Here is a 23,750-nt window from a genome sequence, read left to right on the forward strand (position 1 = left end):
CATATATATATGAATATATATATAAATACATATTCATCTCACTGATTCCCAGATCAGGGGTAGACATCATGAGAGAAATTCCCCCAGAGTGGAAGGATTCTCATCTCCTAAGGGAACAATCAGTCAGCTAAAAGAGCAAAACAATGGTGGAACTGCCCACCCATTCTCCCTGTGCCAGGCCCACACCTGGTCCATCCACCTTTTAGCCCCCTGCACTCCATGAATGGAGTGATGATGATGATGATACTACTACTACTATTAATAAAACGAACATCTAACATTTATTGAACACCTACATGTGACTGGCACTATGACAAACTTCTCATATAAATTATTTCACTTAAGCCCATCATAACCTTATGAAGTAGGTGTTATCACCATTATCATCATCATCATCATAATCATCATCACCATTTCACAGACCTTAATGCTTCAAGATTTCTATAATTCACTCATGGAGCTAACCTCTGAAACTAGGCAAAAAAGGGTCCAGAGCCAAGCTTTGTGGCCTCATTTCCTCTTCCTACTTCCATGTGGCTAGGCAGGTAAACTGAGTCAGCATCCTGGGGCAGGGTGTCTAATTTGACTTTCTTCCTCCATGCAAAAGACATGGAAAAAGGTCTATTTAGGATGGGCATGGGGCAGTGGGGAGGAGAAGGGTCTAATCAGATCTCAAGCCTAAACTGCTTCTACCCAGTCTCTGCCTGCCTCAGTGCCTAATAGAAAACTAATTGTTACACTATCATACAGTGCTCCTCTGATTCTTATTCCTTAAAGATTTGTGTGATAAGCATTTATGAGTATTCCATGAAGAGGTGGACCAAAAGGCTGGTCAGGGATTAGGCATTCCTGGGGTGTCTGGCCATAATACCATATTCATTTCTAGTAAAATCTGACACAGGAGATACACTATAGCCTTTTCAAGTTTGGTGAGAAAAAATAAGCAGCATGGTGAGCTCCTTAATCTTTGTTTTCCAAAGCTGAGATGTGATATGTGAGTCTCTGGGTGCCTCTCGACAGAGGACGGCACTAGAGGCTGTGACTTTGCAGGGGATTCAAGCATTGGGTGTGTGCATCTACATCTATGAGTCACACTAAGATGGATCAACGAGCAATAGCTTAAAATAAGCTGCACACACACCAAGAGTGTCTGCAAAGCAGAGGATTCCTTTAAAAACACGGGAAACTGGTATTAGTGACTGACATTGAAAGAGCACAAATAAAAAGTGTTTGAAACAAACGTGAGGTATTGTTATTATCACTGTTACAAAGAAAACTGGACAACCACCTTCTACAATCTTCATATCCTGTAACTTCCAATTTAAACATTTCTGTTGCAAAGCACTGTCACCTCCTCATGCAGGGTACCTACAGAAACTCAGGTGGTTTCCATGCTCACAGAAATGAAGGGGCGCACTTTGTCTCTCCCTACCTTTTCAGCTTCATCCCATATCTCTACTTCTCCTAGGAAGTTTTCAGGCCTTGTTGACAAATTTAATTGAAAGGAGAAGCCAAATGTTGAGTAAACAGATTGCAAAAACTTCAAACACCCCTTTATTTCTTCTTCAATCTGAAATGAGAGCAAATGACATGTTCTAAATAGTTAACACCAAATCAAATCAATTTCTGGCATTTAAAAGAGTTCTCCGTGTCAGGTAGAAATAAGGCATGTTTTTACTATATAGCTGATGACACTGTTTTGGTTGTTCATCCATTCCTTACTCAGATACTCAAGAAATGTCCACCACACTCCAGGTGTGACCAGGCAACCAGCAGCTCCCAGTCCAGACAAGGCTACCTCACCATGAGCAATGCCACACAAAAGGGGGAAGAGTGGCTGTCCAGAGGGAGTGATAGCCAAGCTGCTGCGACAACAGGATAAGTAAGAGTTCTCCATGGAAAGCTAGGGGAGGAGCTTTTGGAGCAGAGGAAATGCTAAGAGTGAGGGCCTAGAGGAGAGAGGGGCAGGCTAGGGCAGGGCAGCTCCAGGAAGCTGCTGTAGGACCACGTTGTGTATGAGACGGAAGAGCGGCACAGAAGGGAAGTTGGTAGGTGATCAGTCTAGGGGCAGACAGGGACCACAGAAAATTAAGGATCTTCAAAGTCAGGGTAGTGTCTGCACTTTTTACCCTGAGAGCAATGGGAAACCAATGAAGGGTTCTTCAGCAAGAGACAAACACAATCCCATCAGTTCCTTTCATGGGAAGTGGACTGGCAAGACTAGAAGCCAGGCACATTGGGAAGCTGGTAGGGTCATTTAGGAGGGAGATCATGGTAGTTTGAACCAAAGAGAAGCAGCTGGAATGCAAGGAATTTGTGCCAAGTGCTGGAAATTCAGGAATGGATGAACAAAATTATTCAGGAATTAACAATACATTTAGGGAGAGCTATCAATAGGGCTTATGGTTAATTGGACATGAGGAGTAAAAAGTAAAGGGCACCTGGATTCCTGGCCTGGGCAGTGGACAGGACGTTGGTGCATCTGCTGAATGAGTGACCAGGGAAGGGTGAGGCAGTGGTGTGAAGGCAAAAGCGGGGACTGATTTTACACATGGCAAATGTGAGGATGCTTGTGATGGCCAGGGAGACATGTCTACCAGGCCCTGTCAGATTGAGATCTGGAGCTCCAGAGGGACAGCTGAGATGCAGGTGAAACTGGCAGCTAGCTGAGCCTACAAAGTAACTGAGGCCCCAGAGAGTGTGGTGAGATCAGAGCTAGGGGCTGTGAGGGTGTGGGGAAAGGAGGGCACATTTAAATGCAAACGGGATAGCTGCCCCCAAAACCAGACACATTTAGGAGAGAGGAGACAGGCAAGGATCTGCGTTCTGTCACTATGGATCAGTTTGAATTTTTCAGATGTTTTATCCATGGAATCATGCAGTAGATGCTCTATTTTTGTCTGGCTTTTTTTCACTCAGAATAATTATTTGGAGATAGATACACTTGTGTTATAAGTATCAATAAATCATTCCTTTTTTTTTTAAGCTTATTTATTTATTTTGAGAGAGACAGAGAGAGAGAGAGAGGGAGGGAATATCCCAAGCAGGCTCTGTTGTCAGCACAGAGCCCAATGCAGGGCTGAATGTTAGGAACAATGAGACAATGACCTGAGCCAAAATCAAGAGCCAGACACTTAACTGACTGAGTCATCCAGGTGCCCCTACATCATTCCTTCTTGTTTAGTAGTTTTCCATTGTACCACAGTTTCTTTTTATTTCCACCTATTATTGGGCATTAGGGTTATTCCTATATTGTGGCTATTTCAGATAAAGCTGCAATAGATGTTTGTGCTCAAGTCTTTGTAGGGATGTGTGCTTTCTTTTTCTCTTGGGGAAAAAAAAAAGGAGTGAGATGGCTGGGTCATACAGGAGGTGTGCATTTAACTTTTTAAGAAACTAGTGAACTGTTTTTGAAAGTGATTGTACCATTTTACATTCCCATGAATGGGCCTCTCATATGGTGGATTACATTGACAGGTGTTCTGACACTGAATCAGCCTCACATCCCTGGAGGCTAAACCTCAATTGCTCATGATGTGGAATTATTTTTATATATTGTTGAATTCTATTTGCTAATATTATGTTAAGGACTTTTACATCTGTATCCATGTGGGATACTGGTCTGTAGTTTTGTCTGGTTTTGGTATTGGTTAAAAGTAGCTTCATAAAATTAACTAGGAAGTATTTTCTCTTCTGTTTCAGAACAGAGTATACAGAATTGGTACTAATTCTTTAAATGTTCAATAGCATTCAGTGAAAAAATCTGAGCCTAGAGATTTCTTTTGGGGAAGTTTTAAAATTATAAATTCAATTTCTTTAATAGTGACAAAGCTTTTCAAATGATCTATTTCTATCAGGTGATTTTATGGTAGTTTGTACTTTTTAAGGAGTAAGCTCATTTCAACTAAGTTGTCGAGCTGATTTATGTAGAGTAGTTTATTACATTCATTTATTATGCTTTTGATGTCTTCAAGGTCTTTAGTGATATCCCCTATTGATTCCTGATATTGGTAATTTCTGTCTTCCCAGTTTTTTTCTTTCTTTGTCTTGAAGGAAGTTTGCCAATTTTGTTAATCTTTTTAAAAAAAGTTTTTTAACTCATTAATTTTTCCATTGTTTTTCTGTTTTCAATTTCATTGATTTCTGCTCTTATCTTTATTGATTTATTCCTTCTTATTTTGGGTTTATTTTGCCCTTCCTTTTTTCTAGGTCTTGCAGTGGGAGTCTAGATATTGATTTGAGACTTTTCTTCTTTTATAATACATGTATTTAATGCTATTAACTTTTTAGCACTGTTTTTGCTGTGCCCCACAAATTTTGAAATTATATTTCCATTTTAATAGATTATTTTAACCATCTACATTTAATATGTTAGGACTTAAGTTTGTCTTTTTTGTTGTTTATATTGTTTCCTTCTTGTACTGTCTTATTATTCATTTTTCTTTTCTTTTTCCTGCCTTTCTATCGCCTAATTTAGTATTTTTTAGAATTCCATTTTTATTTATCTATTTTTAGCATATATCTATCTGTGTATATTTTTCCCCCAGTGGTTTCTCTAGATATTACATAACAGTTTACTGATGTCATCATTTTATCACTTCAAGTACAGAAACCTTACATCCCTTTACTCCATTTATAGTATAATTTTCTTAGATGTTTCTTCATACATATGCTGAGAACCATATCAGACAGTGTTATAATCTTTGCTTCAACCATCAAGCATAACTTAGAAAACTCAAAAGGCAAAGGGAAATATATTTATCTTTCTTAGAGTACTTCCTAGAGCCATTATTTTAAGGTAGGTTTTGATTTCCCCTTCATTCCTGAAGGATATTTTTTATGGATATAGAATTCTGGGTTGACAGTTCTTTCAGCATTTAAAAAGTGTTGTTCACTTCCTTCTAACATCCATGGTTTTTGATGAAAAATTTCCTTTTGTGCAAAAAAAATTTTTCTTAAAGATAATGTTGATCTCTCTCCCATTGCTTTCAAACATTTTCTTTATCATTAGTTTTCAGAAATTTGGCTATGATGTGCCTTGGTGTGGATTTCTTTGGGTTTATCCTTTTGGGAGTTTTCTCAGCTTCTTGAATCTGTAGGCTTATGTCTTTTGCCAAAGTTGGAAGTTTCAGCCATTATGTCTTTGAGTATGTTTCACCTTCATCCTTATTCCCCTCTTCTTCCAGAACTCTGGTAACATAAATATTAGACATTTTGTTTTAGTTCCACTAGTCTCTGAAATTTTGTTCATTTTTATTTCAGTCTCTTCTCTTTGTTGTTCAAACTAAGTAATGTCCATGGTTGTCTTCAAGTTCATGGATTTTTTTTTCTCTGTCCCCTCCATTCTGCTCATGAATCCATCTACTATTTTATTTCAGTTATTATATTTTTCACTTCTAAGATTTCCATTTGGTTCTTCTTTAGATCTCTTATTTCTTTCCTGAGATTTTCTATGTCTTTGTTGAAACTTTTTTATCATTTGTTTCAAGTGTGTCTGTAATTGCTTGCTAAGGCATTCTTATGATGGCTCCTTTAAACGAGATATTTTAGTGAGATAATGCTAATATCCTTGCCATCTCCACATTAGTGTTCATAGATTGTCCATTTTCATTAAGTTGAGATTTTCCTAGTTCTTGGCATGATGTTTGACTTTTGATTTATAAAATTTAAAGTTTGGGCAGTGTAAGACCTTTAATTTTATTTAAACATTCTGTTTTAGCTGGCTTCCACAGACTTCACTCCAACTAGAGGATGAAGTACTTCCTGGTTACTGCAAAGTGGGAATAGATGGTCTAGGTTTCCCACTGGGGGGCCATGACTGCTGGTGACAGTGGGATTTGTGGTACTCCACTAGGTTTCCTCTGATAACACCTTGTCAGGGAGGAGTATCTTGTTACTGTGGCCATTACTGACCACATTGAGTTCGTGGCCTCATTACTGTGGGGTGGTAGTAAAAGTCCTATCTTTCCACTAGACCTTCCCTGACACCACTCAAGCAGGGAGGCACCTTGTTACTGCCAGATGAGGGTGAAAGTCTATGCCCACATGATACTTCACTGATACTATAAGGTGTGTGGGAGGTCTTTGTTAACGTCCAGCAAGAATGTGAAAAATAGGTATTATTTTTTCTTCCAGTGCTTGGTAGAATTCACCAGTGATTCCATAATGGCTTGAAGTTTTCTTTGTGCAAAGCCTGTTCAGTTCCAATTCAACTTCTTTAATAGACACAGGGCTAGTCAGATTATCTACTTCTTGAATGAAGTTTGGTAGTTTGTCTTTCAAGGAAATTTGTCCATTTTATCTAAGTTGTCAAATTTACTGGTATAAAATTGTTCATAATATTGCCTTGGTATTCTTTTACTATCTACAGAACCTGAAATAATGCCATGTCTCTCATTTCTAGTATTTTTAATTTGTACCTTCTCTTTTTCTTCTGATCAGTCTAAAAGTTTATAAATTTTATTGATCTTCTCCGAGAAATAGACTTTGGTTTTTACTGATATTTTCATTGTTTTTCTTTTTTTATATTTCACTGATTTCTGCGTTATTTTCTAAGATTTACTTCTGATGTAATTTGGGTTTTTTGTTGTTTTTTTTAGTTTATTAAGTGGAAGCTGATGTCATTGATATACATATTTCTGATATAGGCATTTAGTGCTACAAATGTCCCTCCAAGTATCATTTTAATGGCATCCCATAAATTTTGATGTATTGTATTTCATTTCATTTGATATATAATACTTTCTAATTTCCTCTTTGATCTCTTCTTTGATCCATGTATTATTTAGAAGTGTGTTATTTACTTTCTAAATATTTGAGGATTTTCCAGATAGCTCTCTGTTACTGATGTCTACTTTAATTCTCCCATGACCAGAGAACATATTTTGTGTGAATTGAATCCCTTTAAATTTGTTGAGAATTTATTTAGTCCCAGAATATGGTCTATCTTGGTAATTTGTGTGCACTTTCAAAGAATGTATACTCTGCTGTTATTGGTTGAAGTGTTCTATGAATGTCAATTAGGTCAAATCATTTGATAGTGGCCTTTTTCATGACAATTTTTATTTGAAAATCTGAAAAAGTAAACTCTCACTTCTACACAATGTTGAAAAACAAACAAAAAAACCACAAAATTCTACCAAATCCCTTAAAATATTCCACTTAGTGTATTTAAGTTAATAAAACTGGAGGAAACTTTAAAGAAAATGTGTTTAGAGGATCACAAAATGTTAGATCTGCAGGAGACTTCAGAGACAAGACCAAAGATCTTATTTTACAGCGACTCTGAAACTAAGAGATGTGTCCAAGGCAACACACTGAATTTATGCCAACCATGCTTCATCCTGTATTACTGTTTACCTGCTCTACTGTGCAGAAGATGTGGGCATCATCTTGCTGGAAGCGTCTAACTCGAGTCAAGCCACTTAAAGTTCCCGACAATTCATTCCTATGAAGAACTCCAAAATCAGCAAATCTTATAGGCATTTCCCTCCATGATCGTGGACGATGGGCAAACATTAAACTAGAAAAGATGCAACGACACATAGCTTGTACTTAGCACAGCAAAGATTAAGTAATTATCTAAATAATAAGTTACAATGAAGCCTCAAGACTTGTAAACACCTTATTCTGGTTCTTAGATCACCAGTTTAAAAACAAATTCTAGGAATTATTGAACCTTGAATTTATATCACTGCAGTACTCTGAGAAAGGACCCTGTCTGTCCTCTCTTCCAGAAATTCTGTTCCATATTCTTATTCACCCAATGAATTTCCACTTACTGTGTACAATTTACTTCAAAGTCTACTTTTTTGTGTGTAAGTTTATTCATGTGGAGAAAGACAAAGAGAGTGAGTGGGGAAGGGGCAGAGAGAGAGAGGGAGAGAGAGAATCCCAAGCAAGCTCCGCACTGTCAGTGTGGAGCCCAATGCGGGGCTCAAACTCACAAAACATGAGAGCATGACCTGAGCCAAAGTGGGATGCTGACTGAGCCACCCAGGCGCCCCTTCAAAGGCTACTTCTTAAGTGAAGCCCTCTTGGACACTTCCGTATGCAGGGCTGGGCAGTCTGCCCTCAGGCTCCAAGAACACCTGGAATGTGCCATTATTTTGGCACTGAACCTAATTGTTTTTTCAACATTTTTATTTATTTTTGAGAGACAGAGAGAGACAGAGTGCGAGCAGGGGAGGGGCAGAGAGAGAGAGAGGGAGACACAGAATCCAAAGCAGGCTCCAGGCTCTGAGCTGTGAGCACAGAGCCTGATGCGGAACTTGAACCCATGAACCGTGAGATCATGACCTGAGCTGAAGTCAGATGCTTAACCGACTAAGCCACCCAGGCGCCCCAGATTTGCTTCACTTTTAATACTCACCAATGCCCTGGACAGTTCATGGGCTTAAGGGCAAAAGTGTCCTTTTCAATATCAAAGGTAAACATGTTCTCACTGTAATGCTGCCAGTGGCCTGAGGTTTCCCAGAGCCTGCTGTTGTACATGTTGGGAGAGAGCACCTCTGTGAAGTTACGTTGGTGATATTCCTCCTTTAAGATAAATGCGTTGAATGTTAAAATGTGGCATGACAGATCACAGTTCCACACGAAGTAACACCAGGTGCAAATATTTTTAACTTAGGATTACATCTTTTTTTTTTTTAATGTTTATTATTTATTTTTGAGAGAGGGAGAGGCAGAGTGCAAGCTGGGGAGGAGCAAAGAGAGAGAGGGAGACACAGAATCCAAAGCAGGCTCCAGGCTCCCAGCTGTCAGCACAGAGCCCGATGTGGGGCTCGAACTCATGAACCATGAGATCACAACCTGAGCCAAAGCCAGACGCTCAACTGACTGAGCCACCCAGGCGTCCCTGGGATTGCATCTTATATTAATTCCTGGTTAAGGTGCCCTCAGTTTTAGGTGTCATACTCTCTGGGTCATGAAGGTTAGATTAATGTACTCTCAGTATAATTTTCATATTAAGTATCTTTATTTTATATTATACAACTGCATATAGTCCATGTTTTAATTCTTTGAAAATTAGTAATTGAAATTATATATAATTACATATAACATCTATTATATGTATTATATACTATTATATATTATATTATTATGTATATATAAGCTTTCTATAACTACAAACTCCCAAATCCTGCTACATTCTAGATAAACAGCAGGATTTTTTCTATACTGAAGAGGTAAAATAATTTCATAACTCAATAAGCCTGAATGCTACATTGCATGCAAATTTACTTTTGATCTATTTAGTTTTATCATTATTTTTTAAAGTTTATTTACTTATTTTGAGAGAGAGAGAGAGAAAGAATGAGCAGGGGAGGAGCAGAGAGAGAGAGAATCCCAAGCAGGTTCCAGGCTGTCAGTGCAGGGCCCAACATGGGGCTTGATCCCACAAACTGAGATCATAACCTGAGCTGAAATACAGATTGGATGCTTAACTGACTGAGTCACACAGGTGCCTCTGATCTATTTAGTTTTAAATAGAAATGAAGCTGAGAATTTTAATTTTTATCATATGAAGTGGTTGAAATCTATAAAGTCATGAACTGGCTTTTCTCCCTCCCTCCCTGTAAATGGCTTCCCTACTTCAATCACTGAGGACAGGAAAAGAGAGTCAACCGAAGTACTTATTTTAATTTTTGTTTCTTCAGATAGCAATCAGATGACCTTTGTTGCTGGTTTCCTAGGTTCCTACCCTCTGTTAATCACTTAAGAAATACCTGGTACAAATCTAGACTACCATATTTTAATGAAGTAAAAAAAAATATTTTTCACAATTAAAAAAGTCTAAAACACGACATTTTAAAATTACTAACACTTAAAAGGATGCTATTTGTTACTCTTTGGCAGAGCATCTTTTCAGCCACTCGTGCATAGCTGGGTGTTAGCCATCCACCAGTAGTAAACTAAGTCAGCTACTTAGTTTAGCAAAAACCAACTATTACTACCATCTACATGCCTCATCTCTATATATTATAACATACACATGTAATATATGTATTGTTTTGTCTTTCTTATACACACATGCATATATGTAAGAGAAAGATAAAGCAAACTGGCAAAATGTTAAAAATTGATGAATCTAGATGAAAGATACACGGATGTTCAGTGTACTGCACTTTAACTTTCTGTAGATTTGAATTTTTCAAAAGAAAAAGTTGGGGAAAAATATATCTCATACCATTTCATCAATTTATTTCTCTAGAGAGTAAAGAATGTCAAGTGCTGGCAAAGAATACAGCCATGCTGGTTGAGAAGTCTACAGCTCAGTCTGGTCTCCTGAAGAAACCCTGATCGCTTATTCTGAAGATTAAAAATCATATTTCATCCATGGGAATGCAAGCTGATGTAACCACTCTGGAAAAAAGTATGGAGGTTCCTCAAAAAACTAAAAATAGAACTACCCTACAACCCAGCAATTACACTACTAGGCATTTATCCACAGCATACAGGTGTTTCGAAAGGACACATGCACCCCCATGTTTATAGCAGCACTATCAACAATAGCCAAAGTATGGAAAGAGCCCAAATGTCCATCAATGGATGAATGGATAAAGAAGATGTGGTATATATATACAATGGAGTATTACTCAGCAATCAAAAAATGAAATCTTGCCATTTGCAACTGCGTGAATGGAACTGGACGGTATTATGCTAAATGAAATTAGTCAGAGAAAGACAAAAATCATATGACCTCACTCATATGAAGACTTTAAGAAACAAAACAGATGAACATAAGGGAAGGGAAACAAAAATAATATAAAAGCAGGGAGGGGGACAAAACAGAAGAGACTCATAAGTATGGAGAACAAACTGAGGATTACTGGAGGGGTTGTGGGAGGGGGGAAGGGCTAAATGGGTAAGGGGCACTAAGGAATGTACTCCTGAAATAATTGTTGCACTATATGCTAACTAATTTGGATGTAAATTTTGAAAAATAAAAAATAAAATTAAAAATAAATAAATAAATAATTTAAAAAAAAGAAGGAAGCCCTATACTCAGCTGCTGCTTTATGTAGCCAATGTAGATCATGATTTCTTCCAGCTTAAAAATGTTCCATGTCTTTGACTTACTTCAGGCTTCTAAGGGAAACTTCCATTATCTCTGAGAAAGCAGTAACTGAATGTGGCCTCCTCACTATAGGGACAGTAGCTCATGGCCAGTGATGGCACCCTGCCTCCCCCAGGTCCTGACCAGGCAATCAGAATGCTGGCCAAAGAGACACACTTGCGCTGTTCAGAATGCCTGTATAAAAATCTCACAAACAGCAAAATGGGTGAAGGGGAATGGGAGATACAGGCTTCAAGTCGTGGAATGAATAAGTCATAGGAATAAGATGCACCGTATAAGGAATATAGTCAATGATATTGTAATAACAATGTATTGGCTAGATGGTAGCCACCCTTGTGGTGAGCTTAGCATGAAGTCTAAACTTGTGCAATCACTATGTAGTACACCTGAAACTAATGTCACATTGTGTGTCAACTATACTCAAAGACAAAGTCTCAAATAGCAGCTTATTCACTGATTGAGTTCCCACTGTGGTCTGGCATTGTTGCCAGGGTAGCAAGAGTGAGCAAAACAATCCTATCTGTGCCATCTGTAGGGACAGTTCACCATTGTCCTCTGGTGGGGGACAGATGAAAAAAGATACAATTCCATTATTAGAGTTTAATGAGGGCCTGCATAGGAGAGGTAGAAGTTGCTATCTAAAGCGTCTCTATGTCCACTTTGTTGGTTCCACATTGAGTTTTTCAGTCAAAACTGTAATACATGTCACGACAGAGCACATAAAATGGCACACTGTAAATTATCTCCCTAACATAAAAGAGACACGGATGGTGGGGGAGGGTGGGGTGGGAAAGGGAGCAAGAAATGATGTGATGATGAAAATACTATAATCATTTGACCCTTTTTGACCTTTCAGAGAAGCTTAAATATGTTATATCAAGGGAGGCCACTTAATAAGTGAAACATTGGTACATTTGTCTGACATAAAGTGGGAAAAGGAAGTGAAGAAAACTTTTAGTTTGGAACTAAGGAATCAAATTTTAGTATATTTCCATGTTAACAAAACAGTCTTATTTTTAAAACTAATTACTTATGTAAAGAATATTTTTTTTTTTTTTAATTTTTTTTTTCAACGTTTATTTATTTTTGGGACAGCGAGAGACAGAGCATGAACGGGGGAGGGGCAGAGAGAGAGGGAGACACAGAATCGGAAGCAGGCTCCAGGCTCTGAGCCATCAGCCCAGAGCCTGACGCGGGGCTCGAACCCACGGACCGCGAGATCGTGACCTGGCTGAAGTCGGACGCTTAACCGACTGCGCCACCCAGGCGCCCCTGTAAAGAATATTTTTAAGGCAATGGAAATAACTCTCTATGATATCATAATGCTGAACACATGTCATTATACATTTGCCCATCCCATAGAATATATATCACCAAGAGAGAACCCTAATGTAAATGAGGGACTTTGGGTGACTGTGATGTGTCAATATTGGCTGATCGATGTAACAAATACATCACTCTGGGGGGGGGCTGTTGTGATGGGGCACACTATGCATGTGTAGGGGCCAGAAGTATATGCGAAATCTGTACCTCCCTCTCAATTTTGCTGCAAACCTAAAGCTGTTTTAAAAATAAAGTTTTGATTAAAAAAAATCAAATTTTCCTGAAATACTAGTTTCAGGCCATTGAAGGTACTGAATCTCTACCTGTACCTGGTGATCTGGCTACCTGAAAGCACCTAAATATCAGGGCCACAGAGCAATGCTTCCCAGCAATTTTCATTATAAAAACTACAGAAATTCCACTTAAATGGCTCCTTCCCCAAGCCACACTAAAATAACAGAATTTTTATAAAAGCAAAAATCTACAAGGTCAAGGGGAAAGGAGGAGAGATGAAAGCTATATAGTTAAGAATCTGTAAAGTAGATGAACAATTGCCTTGGCAGACCTGGGGAAGCTGAAAACTGAATGGGAGAATCCCAGAAGCAAGTCTGCTTTAGCTGGGTATAGATTTCTAGGTTTCACTTTTTTTTTTAAGTTTATTTATTTTGAGAAAGAGAGCAGGGGAGAGACAGGAAGAGAGTGAGAACCCCAAGAACCTCTGCATTGCCAGCATGGAGTCTGATGAGGGGCTTGATCCCACAAACCATGAGGTCATGACCTGAGCTGAAATTAAGAATCAGACACTTAACTGACTGAGCCACCCAGGAGCACCATTTAGGCTTAATATTTTTAAGGCATTGTTTTGTCTTCTGTTTTTTAGTGTTCCATTGAAAATGTCATTCCATTCTGATACCTAGTCCTATGTCTATGGCTTTCTCTCTCAGGAGACTTAGGATCTTTTCTTTATCCGTAAAGTTTTGGAATCTCTCAGTAAGATACCTTAGTTCCCAAGGAAAGAATGCTTTCACCAAAAATCCCAGACATACTTCTGTTGGGATTTGCAACTGTCCCTGGCCCATTTGGGGTCCCCTATGCTAGTTAACCAAAAGGCAAAGAATGACTTGCTCTTCTGGCCAGGATGACTGACCCAAATTATTGAGGAGGATTGTGCTGCTGTTAAACAATGGAATAAGAAGGGCTGTGTCTGGAATCAGTGAGGAGCCTTAAGCATTCCACATCTAACAGTGATAGTCAGTGGGGAAACCCTGGTAACCTAAAAAAGAGAGGATCATGAAGAGCTTGGATCCTGTGGGATGACAATTTGGGTCATCCACTGTTATGGGTTGAATGGTGTCCCTCAAGAAAGGCACATTGAAGTCCTAACCCCAGGACACCAGAATGCGGACTTTTGGGGAAACGGGGCCTTTACACAGGTGATCATCTTAAGATTTAGTCATTAGAGTGGGCTCTAATCCAATATGACTGGTGTCCTTATAAAAGGGGTGAATTTTGACAGAAACAGACACATATAGAGGGAAGATGATGCAAAGCCACACAGGGAGAAGGCCATGTGAGGGCTGGGGTGGAGGCATCAACAAGCTGAGCATCACCAGCAATGGTTGACAAACCACTGCTAGCTGGGAAGAGTGGAAGAAGGACTCACCACAGGTTCCAGAGGGAGCATAGCTCACCAATGCCTTAATTTACACGTCTGGCCTCCAGAACTGCAAGACAATACATGTCTGTTGTTTTAAGCCACTCTGTTACAGTGCTTTGTTAGGCACTCTATGAAACTAATGCATTCACCAAATGAAATGCTCTGTCCATCTGAGATATTGGAGGGACAAGGAGAATATGGAATGGGTGGTGGAGGAAGGAAGCTCTGATTTATTAACTTAGGCTTTGTGTCCATCTACAGAGCCTGGGGCTGGAACTGTTAACACTGAATTATTTCTCTTCTCTGAATACATGAAGAACACTGATGGTGGCTAATGTCACATTTTAATTTTTGCTGAGACTGAACTGATGTAAATGATACATTGGCTGATGGGACCTTGTGTGAGGAAATAAATAACTTCATGCAAGCAAAGGACAAAAGTGGACACCAAGTAGCAAAGGGATTGGGCTGTGTTGGTTTTTCTCCATTTACCAACCTGAGCCACCCCATCCTGGGATATCTGCCTCCCTTCTCTGCTCCGCTCTGTGTTCCCCAAAGTCGACTTCTATGGAGTCCATCACCAGGCTTACTTGCCTTGAGTTCTAGTTGGGTTTGACTAAGGAGAGGTTCCAAAAGGATCCCAAGGGTAGGAGAAGAGAGTGGTCAGGGTATTTACTCCCTCCTTTCCTACTTCTTCCTTGCCTTGGGTTTATTCTGTCTCTGGCTGTAATCTCCAGTTACAGCCTCTCTTCCACACTTCAAGCTCTCTCTAAGTTCTGGAACACTTTCTCCTCACCTGTTTGGGCCTAGGGGTGGAAGGTAAGGGAGCCTGATGTTGGTAATCCCTGGATACTCTACATTCCCTTCTTAGTTACCTCAACTGGACCCACACCTCTGCAAATATTTTCTTCTCTAGATTCCCTAGAGTTAAACCCTTTGAGTGCACTGTCAGGACTCTCCCTGCACAGGGCTAAATGTTTTGATACCTTATATGTCTGCAAAGACAAGTTTGGTTTGGAAATCCACTGAATCCAAGGTTGTGGCAACAGGAAACACAAGTTCTCCAAGTGGGTTATTAGAATAAAAAACAAGAGAAGCCACTCCCTTCTATTCCATGATTTTTCTTCCAAAGATAAACATAAATTTACCATATGATCCTAAAATCACACTCCTACATATTTACCCAAGTAAAATGAAAACCTATATTCATACAAAAACCTGTACATAACCATTTATAACAGCTTTATTCATAATTGTCCAAATTTGGAAGCAATCCAAATGTCCCTCAGCTAAGGAATCTGTGTTATGTCCATACAATGGAATACTGCTCAATAATAAAAGGAGACTACCATTAATATACCTATTAGCCTGAGGGAAAGAAACGAGTCTCAAAAGATTATATACAGTGATGATTCTGTTTATATGGCAAAATTTTCAGGATGGAGAACAAATCAATGGTTTGATCAAGGGAGAAAGGGTTTGACTCTAAAGAGGTAGCATAACAGAAATTTTTTGGGTAATGAAGTTGCTCTGTATCTTGAATGTTGTGATGATAATACAGTTCTGCACATTTGTTGAAAAAGTATGAGTTTTATTGTATGAAATTCTAGAATGAAAAAATTTAAGGAAAGTAAGAAAGATAGAGAACCAGTTGACAGACATGTTCCCGAATACAGGGGGGAAGAGTTTCAAGTAGTGTAACAACAAGATGTCTCTATTTATTTACTATCAGTTTTCCATACAGTCAGTAACCAATATACATCCAAACGTTCACCCATCTTGGCTTGAACATAAGTGGAGGTCATCTCACCCCAGAATCAAAGACTCAGAAACTTTGGAATTTCCTTCTTACTGGGAATAATATGCCCTCCTGCATGACCTTCCACAGAAAGGCAACAGTTCTATTTCTGAGAAAAATGGCCCCACACGATGGACTGTTTCTGCACTATGCTCAGTATCACCTACCCCACTACTCTGGCTACAGTTGACAGGACCTGGCACCAAGCCACAGTCTGTTGATACTGGACGGGCCAATGGCCCCTGAAGTGGCCTGATGTGAATGAGAATCTGCCCCGCATGTACACCCTCTATTGCCTGGTGATTAACCAGAACTGGATCTCTGTTGAAGGACTGTGAGACACACAGAAGGGGTACAGAAAAAAAAAAAAAAGGACACAAATGATCAGACTGAACAAAAAAATAAGACCCAACAATATTCTAGTTTTCAAGAAATGTACATTCAATATAGAAACAGAAATAGGCAGAAAATAAAAGGACAGAAAAAGATATATCACACAAGCCCTAACATAAGAAAGCAGTTTTGCCAATATTAATATCAAAGTAGACTTTTAAAATAATTAGCTTGATGAAGGTCAAATACTGTATGGTTCCACTTACATGAGTTACCTAGAATACCCAAATTCATAGAGACAGAAAGTAAAATGGTCGTTATCAGAAGCTGGGGGAAGTGGGAACGGGGAGTCATTGTTTAAGGGGTTCAGAGATTCATTATGCAATGATGAAAAGGTTCTAGAGAGTTTCAGTTCTGCAAGATGAGAAGAGTTCTGGAAATGGATGGTGGTGATAACTGCAAAACAATATAAATGTATTTAACACAACTGAACCATATGGTTAAAAAGGGTTAAAATAGTAAATTTTATGTTATATATGTTTTACTACAAAATGGCTTTATTTAGGTATAATTTATATGCAATAAAATTCACCAGTTTTGAGTACATGATTTTTTAATGATTTTTGACAGATGTATACAGTCATGTAATCTCCACCATAATCAAGACATAGGATATTTCCATCACATCAAAAAGTTCCCTCCAGATCCTCTGTAGTCACCCCCTATCCCTGTCCCCAGGACCCCTAATTGTCTTTCCTATCACTATAGTTTTACCATGTCTAAAATTTCATATAATGGAATCATACCACATGTGGCCTCTGACTGACTTCTTTGGTTTAGCATAAAACCTTTGAGATTATTCCTTCTTGTTGCATGTATCAGTACTCCATTCCTTTTTATTGCTGAGGAGTAGTCCATTACATATCAAGGTTATGCTTATCTGTTCACTAGCTGATGAGACTCTCTGTTGTTTCCATTTTTTTGCCACAATAAATAAAGCTTCTATGGACATTCAAAGTCTCTGTATAGACATGCGTTTTTATTTTTCTTGGGTAAATAACTAGGAGTGAAATTGATGGGTCACACAGTTAAGCATATGTTTAACTGTAAGAAACTGCCAAACTGTTTTTACAAAGTAGCTGTACCATTTTGCACACAGGCAATGGGAGTTAGAATTTCTCCACATTCTTGCCAAGTTCTAGTGTTTTCAGGGTTTTGTTTTTGTTTTGTTTTGCTTTGTTGACCATGGGGAGTGTGTGTGTGGAGGGGGACATTCTAGTGGACATGTAATTATACCTCACTGCAGCCCTAATTTTCATTTCTTTGATGACTAATAACGATGAGCACCTTTTTTATCTGTTTCTCTGTCATTTCTATTAAAAAAAATCAAATATCTAGGCATAAACCTGATGAAAAATGTGCAAGACTTCTAAAATAGAAATTACAAAATATTGCTGAAGGAAAATAAAGAACTAAATGAACTGACAAAATTTCCATGTTCATAACTCAATGTGGTTAAGATGTAAATTATCTACAAATTAATCTATAGAGTGAAGGACATTCCAATAAAAATTCCAGCAGTTATTTTTTAGAAACTTGATAAGCATCATATAAAATTTATATGGAAACACAAAGAATGTAGAATAGCCAAAATAATCCTGAAAAACTTAAAATTAAACTGATATTAAGACTTAAAATATAGTTAAAATAAGTACAGTAATCAAAGCAGTGTGGTGTTATTGCAAGGACAGACAACAAAGGGACAAAAGAATAGAATAAATATCCAGAAATACATAATGACTATTATATGCATATGATTATACAGTTTAGGACAAAGACTCTACTGTATTAATAAATGGTATTGAAGTTCCTGGCTAACCCTATGGAAAAAATGAACCTTGATCCCTCTACTGCACAGAACCTAAAAATGAATTCAGGGTAGATCATGTCCTTAAGTCTGAAAACAAATTCAACCAAGCTTCTAGAATGGAACAAAGAAGAATATTTTCATGACTCCAAAATAGGCAAAGATTTCTTAAACACAGCATGAAAGCACTAACCAGAAAGGAAAAAAAAAAAGCAAAACAGGACTTTGTTAAACACGAGAACTGTTGGTTGCAACACATCATTAAGAAAGAGAAACAATAAGCTGCAGCCTGAAAAAATATACTCATAATATGTACATTTAGCAAATGATTCATATCAGAATACAGAAGAACTCCTAAAAATAATTAAGAGACTAACAATCCAATTTTTTTAATTGACAAAATACTTCACAAAAGAGGATTCCAAATGACCGACAAGCATATGAGAAGATTGTCACATCATTATTCATCAGGGAAATGCAGAATAATACCACGGTACCAACCAGAATGACAAACTGAATACCAAGTGTTGAAGAGAATGTAGAGTAAGTGAGAGCTCATATATTTTAGAAGGAACATTAAATGGTTCAACCACATGAAAACTTTTCAGCATTTTGTTAAATTAGTCAATAACACTCTACAACCTAGCAATTCCACTTCCACGTATATACCCAAGAGAAGTGAGTACTCGTGCCCACCAAAAGACATGTACAAAATGTTCATAGCAGTTTCATGTCAAATAGCTCAAAGTGGAAACAACTTAAATGTATACCTACAGGAGAACGAATAAATACGCTGTACTATATTCACAAAATGAAGTACCTCAAACAATAGAAAAATAATTATATGCAAAACCTGGATAACTCTCAGACATTAAGTTGAACAAAAGAAGCCAGAAACACAATAAATAGCTAGTACTTTAGGAGTCCATTTACATGAAGTTTTGAAGACCAGGAACAATTGATCTATGGTGGACAGAAATCAGCAAGATTATCCCAGGTGAGAAGAGGGGAGGTGGGTATTGACTGGGAAGACCCAAGAGGACCTTATAGGATGGAGCTGTTCTATGTCTTGATCTGGGTGGTGACTGTGTAGATGTACACACATGGGAACATTTATTGACCTGTATGCTTCAGATTTATGCATTTTAACAAATGTAACTGAACCTCCAATCAGCAACTCTGGCATCAGCTTCCACCTGAATGTGGCCATATAAGGAATTCAACGTAAGAACCATGCTAATTAAGTCTAACACTTGGAACCATTAGAGACAACAATGAAAAAAAAATGGCCATTTTAAGCCACTAAGCTTTGGGATATTTTGTTATGCTGCGACAGACAGCCAGAACAGAATTTGTTCTGGTTGTGGGTGCTGCTATAATAGCAACCTAAAATAGGCAGCCTTGGCTTTGGGGCCAGGTGGTGGGCAGAAGCTGGGTGGCTAGAGACTGTGGGAACTTGAAGGACAGTGAGGAAAATATATTGGAGGATGAAGAAAAGGGGACTCTTGTGGTGCCAGAAAACTGGTAACACCATCACCTGAGGTAAATGAAAAACAGAAAGAGTACCCAAAGAATTCACGGACTATAGCTAGGGATGTGTCTAGGCAGAAAGTACAAAGGAACAACTGACTACTTAGAGCTGCCTACGATAAAATACAGGAGAGACAAAAACTAAACAGGGTACTATTTTTGGAGAGGAGATATCAAAATGCCAGGACCTGTTGGGTTCAAAAATAAAACTATTGCGTCCTTAGACTCATCCAGCAAAAGACTCATAAGGTAAGAATGGCTTTAGCACAAAAATAAAATACAGGGTACACCCAATAAAGCATGGCCTTACAGTAAAGCTCTTGAGGGTATAAAAGTGTGCCATTTATGAAGACCTCACAGTGATCTGAATGAGTATCTACAGTGATCTGAATGAGTCTTAAGATGGTGCTTTGTAGACTCTGTCAGCTAAGCATTAAGGCTTTTAAGAATCTTAAGTGTATAGTCTTGCAGCAGCCTCACAGGCAGGCTTAAGTAGAGAAGAATTTGGTTCATAAAGAGGCACAGCTGTGGTTTTTATAGAAGTGTTGATTACAAATGTATATAAAAGACCCCACAAAGTTTTTAAAGGAATTGTCCTGGCTTAGACTAAAATGGACAGAGACAGCACAAAATGAAATGAGGCCTTGGGATGCCCAAAGTCCTACTGAAAGAAACAGGTTGAGAACACTGAGAAAGCTACTCAGAGGTCCGCATGGGCTATTTCTCATGGTAAAGGAAGGATGGTTCAAAGGGCAGAACCATAACCCAGGAAGAGACAAAACTAAGTCCTACCCAAAATGCACTTTTTGACCAGGGAGAAAGAACAAGTAGGTTGCCAGGGTATCCGCAGATCAGTGACAACTACTCTCCCCCGCCCCTTTTAGAATGGCAGTATGTACTGCCTCCTATTTCTCTATCATCATTTTATAATGTTGGGATGGGGTTGACCCAGACACAATTGTCCCTTTAATTCACAGATCTTAAGATGAGCAGAACTGCATTTGGTAATCTGTACTTTGCACCCGAAGACCCTCATCTATACCTAGACCTGATTCAGATGACATATTATTAGATTTTGAGCCAATGCAGTGATTGGATGAGATGTGCAATCATTTGCTTAGCCAACAGTAGAACACATTTGAAGAGCAGAATTGGACCTCCACCAGTTTTTTGGAGCTGAAGAGACCACAGACTGTCAACTGGAAACCCCACAGGGCCATGCCCTAGAAACAGGGATGAATAAGAGGCAGACTCTGTCTTATCAAAATGGAAGCCCAGCCATAACTCAGCTCCATCTTTGAATGGATTAATTAGGCTTCAATCTCGACAGAGGGTAAATGTTCTAGTAGGAGATGACATCATCTAAAGCCTCTGAAGTTATTTTTATATACAATATTTAGCATATAATAAAAAATCACCAAATACGGGAAAAGGCAAGACCATATAACTGAAAACCAAGAGAAAAAACAGGCAAAGTTTCTGAATTTTTTTTGTTTTGTTTTGTTTTGTTTGCATGGAAAGGCCAGTTTCTTCAGACAAAGGTATCTGGGAGTTCAAAGTCCTCTGCCTCATCCGTGTCTGCCAAATATTCTTATTCCAAAATTCAAGGACCCACTCTTTCCCAAAAGTGCCCTTACCTTTGCATAAGAGACCACTGGGGTTGTGAATTTAAATGGCTTTACAATTCTGCAGCCCATACAATCAGGCCTTGGGCCTAATCATCAGCCATGTGCGTCTTACATCTATAAAGATAAGAGATTCCTATCAGGCTACCACAGAGGCTTTCTGTTTATTCTCCATACACTCAATGACCAACCTTGAGAGTTCAGGGTGCCAGGGGCTATATTGATTTTCTGGAAGACAGCCTATCCAAAACAGCAGCTGTGATGGTCATCACCACCTGCTATAGTCTCGGATAATCTTCAGTGATTCTTCAGGCCCTCTGGCCGCCCATGGCTTCACACTGGCAGATCCCTACTGGAAGGTATGTAGCTCAGGTGACAAAGTCCACAGAGCTTAGCCTCCAGGGACACAGAACAAGAAAAGAAGAAAGGGAGATGAGACAGGTGAGGCAGAGAATAACCAGCTCATGCCAGTAACCTTTTCTCAGGAAGTTGCTGAAGAAAGTGCTTCCCCAAAGGAGAGGGATAAGGAAAGAAGAGGAAGGCATGGGATCAGGGAAGAAGAGAACCAACATAGCAGAGACATGAGGGGAGTAGCCAGAATGATAAGGAAAACAAGTACTGAGACATCAGTTGGCAAGAATCCTTGCAGCAAGTTAGTTCTGGAACAAGGGGACCAAATTTTCAAAAATTACTGAGAGATTACCTGAATACTCAGAATATGCTGTAAGGAGTTTTGCAGTTTTGAGAAAAAGTTTGAGGATGAATTAGTGATAGGAACTAAGTAAGTTAGTGATATAAAACTGAGTAAATGAAAATTTTAGGTAATTACTAGTACAGGAAAGAAAAAAACACAAGAAAGGAAACATAATCCTAGTAGTTACATGGATCACCTCTGAACAGTATCTGGAGTTCAAATGAGAGAAACACTTAAGACTTTCTCATCTACAGACTTTATTACAAGAAGGCATTTTACATAACTGCTCTGGATGGAGGTGCCAAGCTACCTGGGAGTCACACCAGTGAGGGACACCATGGACCCCTGGGTCAGGGACGGTGGAGGGGGACCATGGACCACATTTTGAGAATCAACAGTTCATCATTTAGCATTCTGTGCCAGATAGGACACTTCCTCCTTTCTTCTCCTTTCCCAGGGAGTTCCACATTTAGTCTAATTCTTATCTTTGTATTGTTCATGCTCTAGAAACTTTTATGGACAACAGGTGCACTTACTGAAATCCAAGAATGCATTTTATTTAGGAAATATAGAAATTATTTCAATTTTTTTGAGGCACAACCCAGTATTTCTCTTTAGTTCAAAATTCTTATTAATATTACTAAAAGTTAATGAAAATACTTGGCTATTTTATTACAAAAGTAGGAAAATAATAAAATGTACAATGGAGCTAAATAAAAAAAGTTTTAAAAATTAACTTACTCGTATGAAATCCATAAGTGTGTTATAAATGAAGGCTCCTCTGGGAAGAAAAAAGCAGCTCCCAGGACTCAGATCGTGGAAGAAGAATAGTTCTTGTTCCTAGATTAAAACAATAACTGCATCTCAAATCTCACTGCCATTGATCAATATTTACTGTATGCACATGACATTGAAGGAATGAGACTTATACTCAGTTATGACTTCCATCTTCTAACAACTAAAATCCCTCAATACTTACCTCTAACTAGAATTACTACCACATGTAAAATTACAATTCATATTTATGGTTACTTATCTCTTCATTCACCTTTTATTCACTGCTAATTTCTGACGTGGCATCTTGGAATGTGGATCTCATGGGGAGAGAACATGGCCAAAGATCAGAAAAGTTCACTCCAGGGGGAAGGCTCCACATGGCGGTGGCCATCCTCATGGCTGTCACTACTGAATGCCTGCCCCATGCTGCTGCCACCATACAGCGTCTGCCCTCCCCATCAGCCCTACAAGGCCACCGAGCAAGAGATGAGCATGTGCAGTTCCATAAGTGAGCACATGGCCCGCCATATAACATAGCCCGTAAGTGGCCAAACTGACACTCAAACCCAGGTCCACACACTCTTAAATCTCATTCTGTCTCTCTGCTCTGTTCCCCCAAAACAAAGTATGTTGTTAAGTACATACAATTTTTTACAACATTATTTTTACATCATGGTATGAGTGACAGAAAGCTGTAATTTTAAAATCTAATAAAAGAGGGGCGCCTGGGTGGCGCAGTCAGTTAAGCGTCCGACTTCAGCCAGGTCACGATCTCGCGGTCCGTGAGTTCGAGCCCCGCGTCAGGCTCTGGGCTGATGGCTCGGAGCCTGGAGCCTGTTTCCGATTCTGTGTCTCCCTCTCTCTCTGCCCCTCCCCTGTTCATGCTCTGTCTCTCTCTGTCCCAAAAATAAATAAAAATGTTGAAAAAAATTAAAAAAAAAAATCTAATAAAAGACACAGGAAGGAAGCGATGAGGAGACATTTGGAGTATTAACATGAGGTTGCAATAGCAAACTCTGAGTGCCAGCAAAACAGAAGATAGGACAAGGGAAGAAGAGATCCCATT

At 38.8% G+C, this 23,750-nt stretch overlaps 1 protein-coding gene across 1 annotated transcript in view; it reads right to left on the minus strand.

Moving 5' to 3' along the window:
• Positions 1-23,750, minus strand: part of TARS3 (threonyl-tRNA synthetase 3) — a 63,051-nt gene that overhangs the window by 12,560 nt on the left and 26,741 nt on the right. Inside the window, exons 10-13 of the mRNA XM_030317524.1 lie at positions 22,649-22,747; positions 8,372-8,538; positions 7,360-7,522; positions 1,433-1,570 (exon numbers count right to left, since the gene is read on the minus strand). Coding sequence (XP_030173384.1) covers positions 1,433-1,570; positions 7,360-7,522; positions 8,372-8,538; positions 22,649-22,747 — 567 coding nt within the window. The remainder of the gene's footprint in view (positions 1-1,432; positions 1,571-7,359; positions 7,523-8,371; positions 8,539-22,648; positions 22,748-23,750) is intronic.

The sequence above is a fragment of the Lynx canadensis genome, chromosome B3 (genome assembly GCF_007474595.2).
Source record: "Lynx canadensis isolate LIC74 chromosome B3, mLynCan4.pri.v2, whole genome shotgun sequence".
NCBI classification, from domain to species: domain Eukaryota; kingdom Metazoa; phylum Chordata; class Mammalia; order Carnivora; family Felidae; genus Lynx; species Lynx canadensis.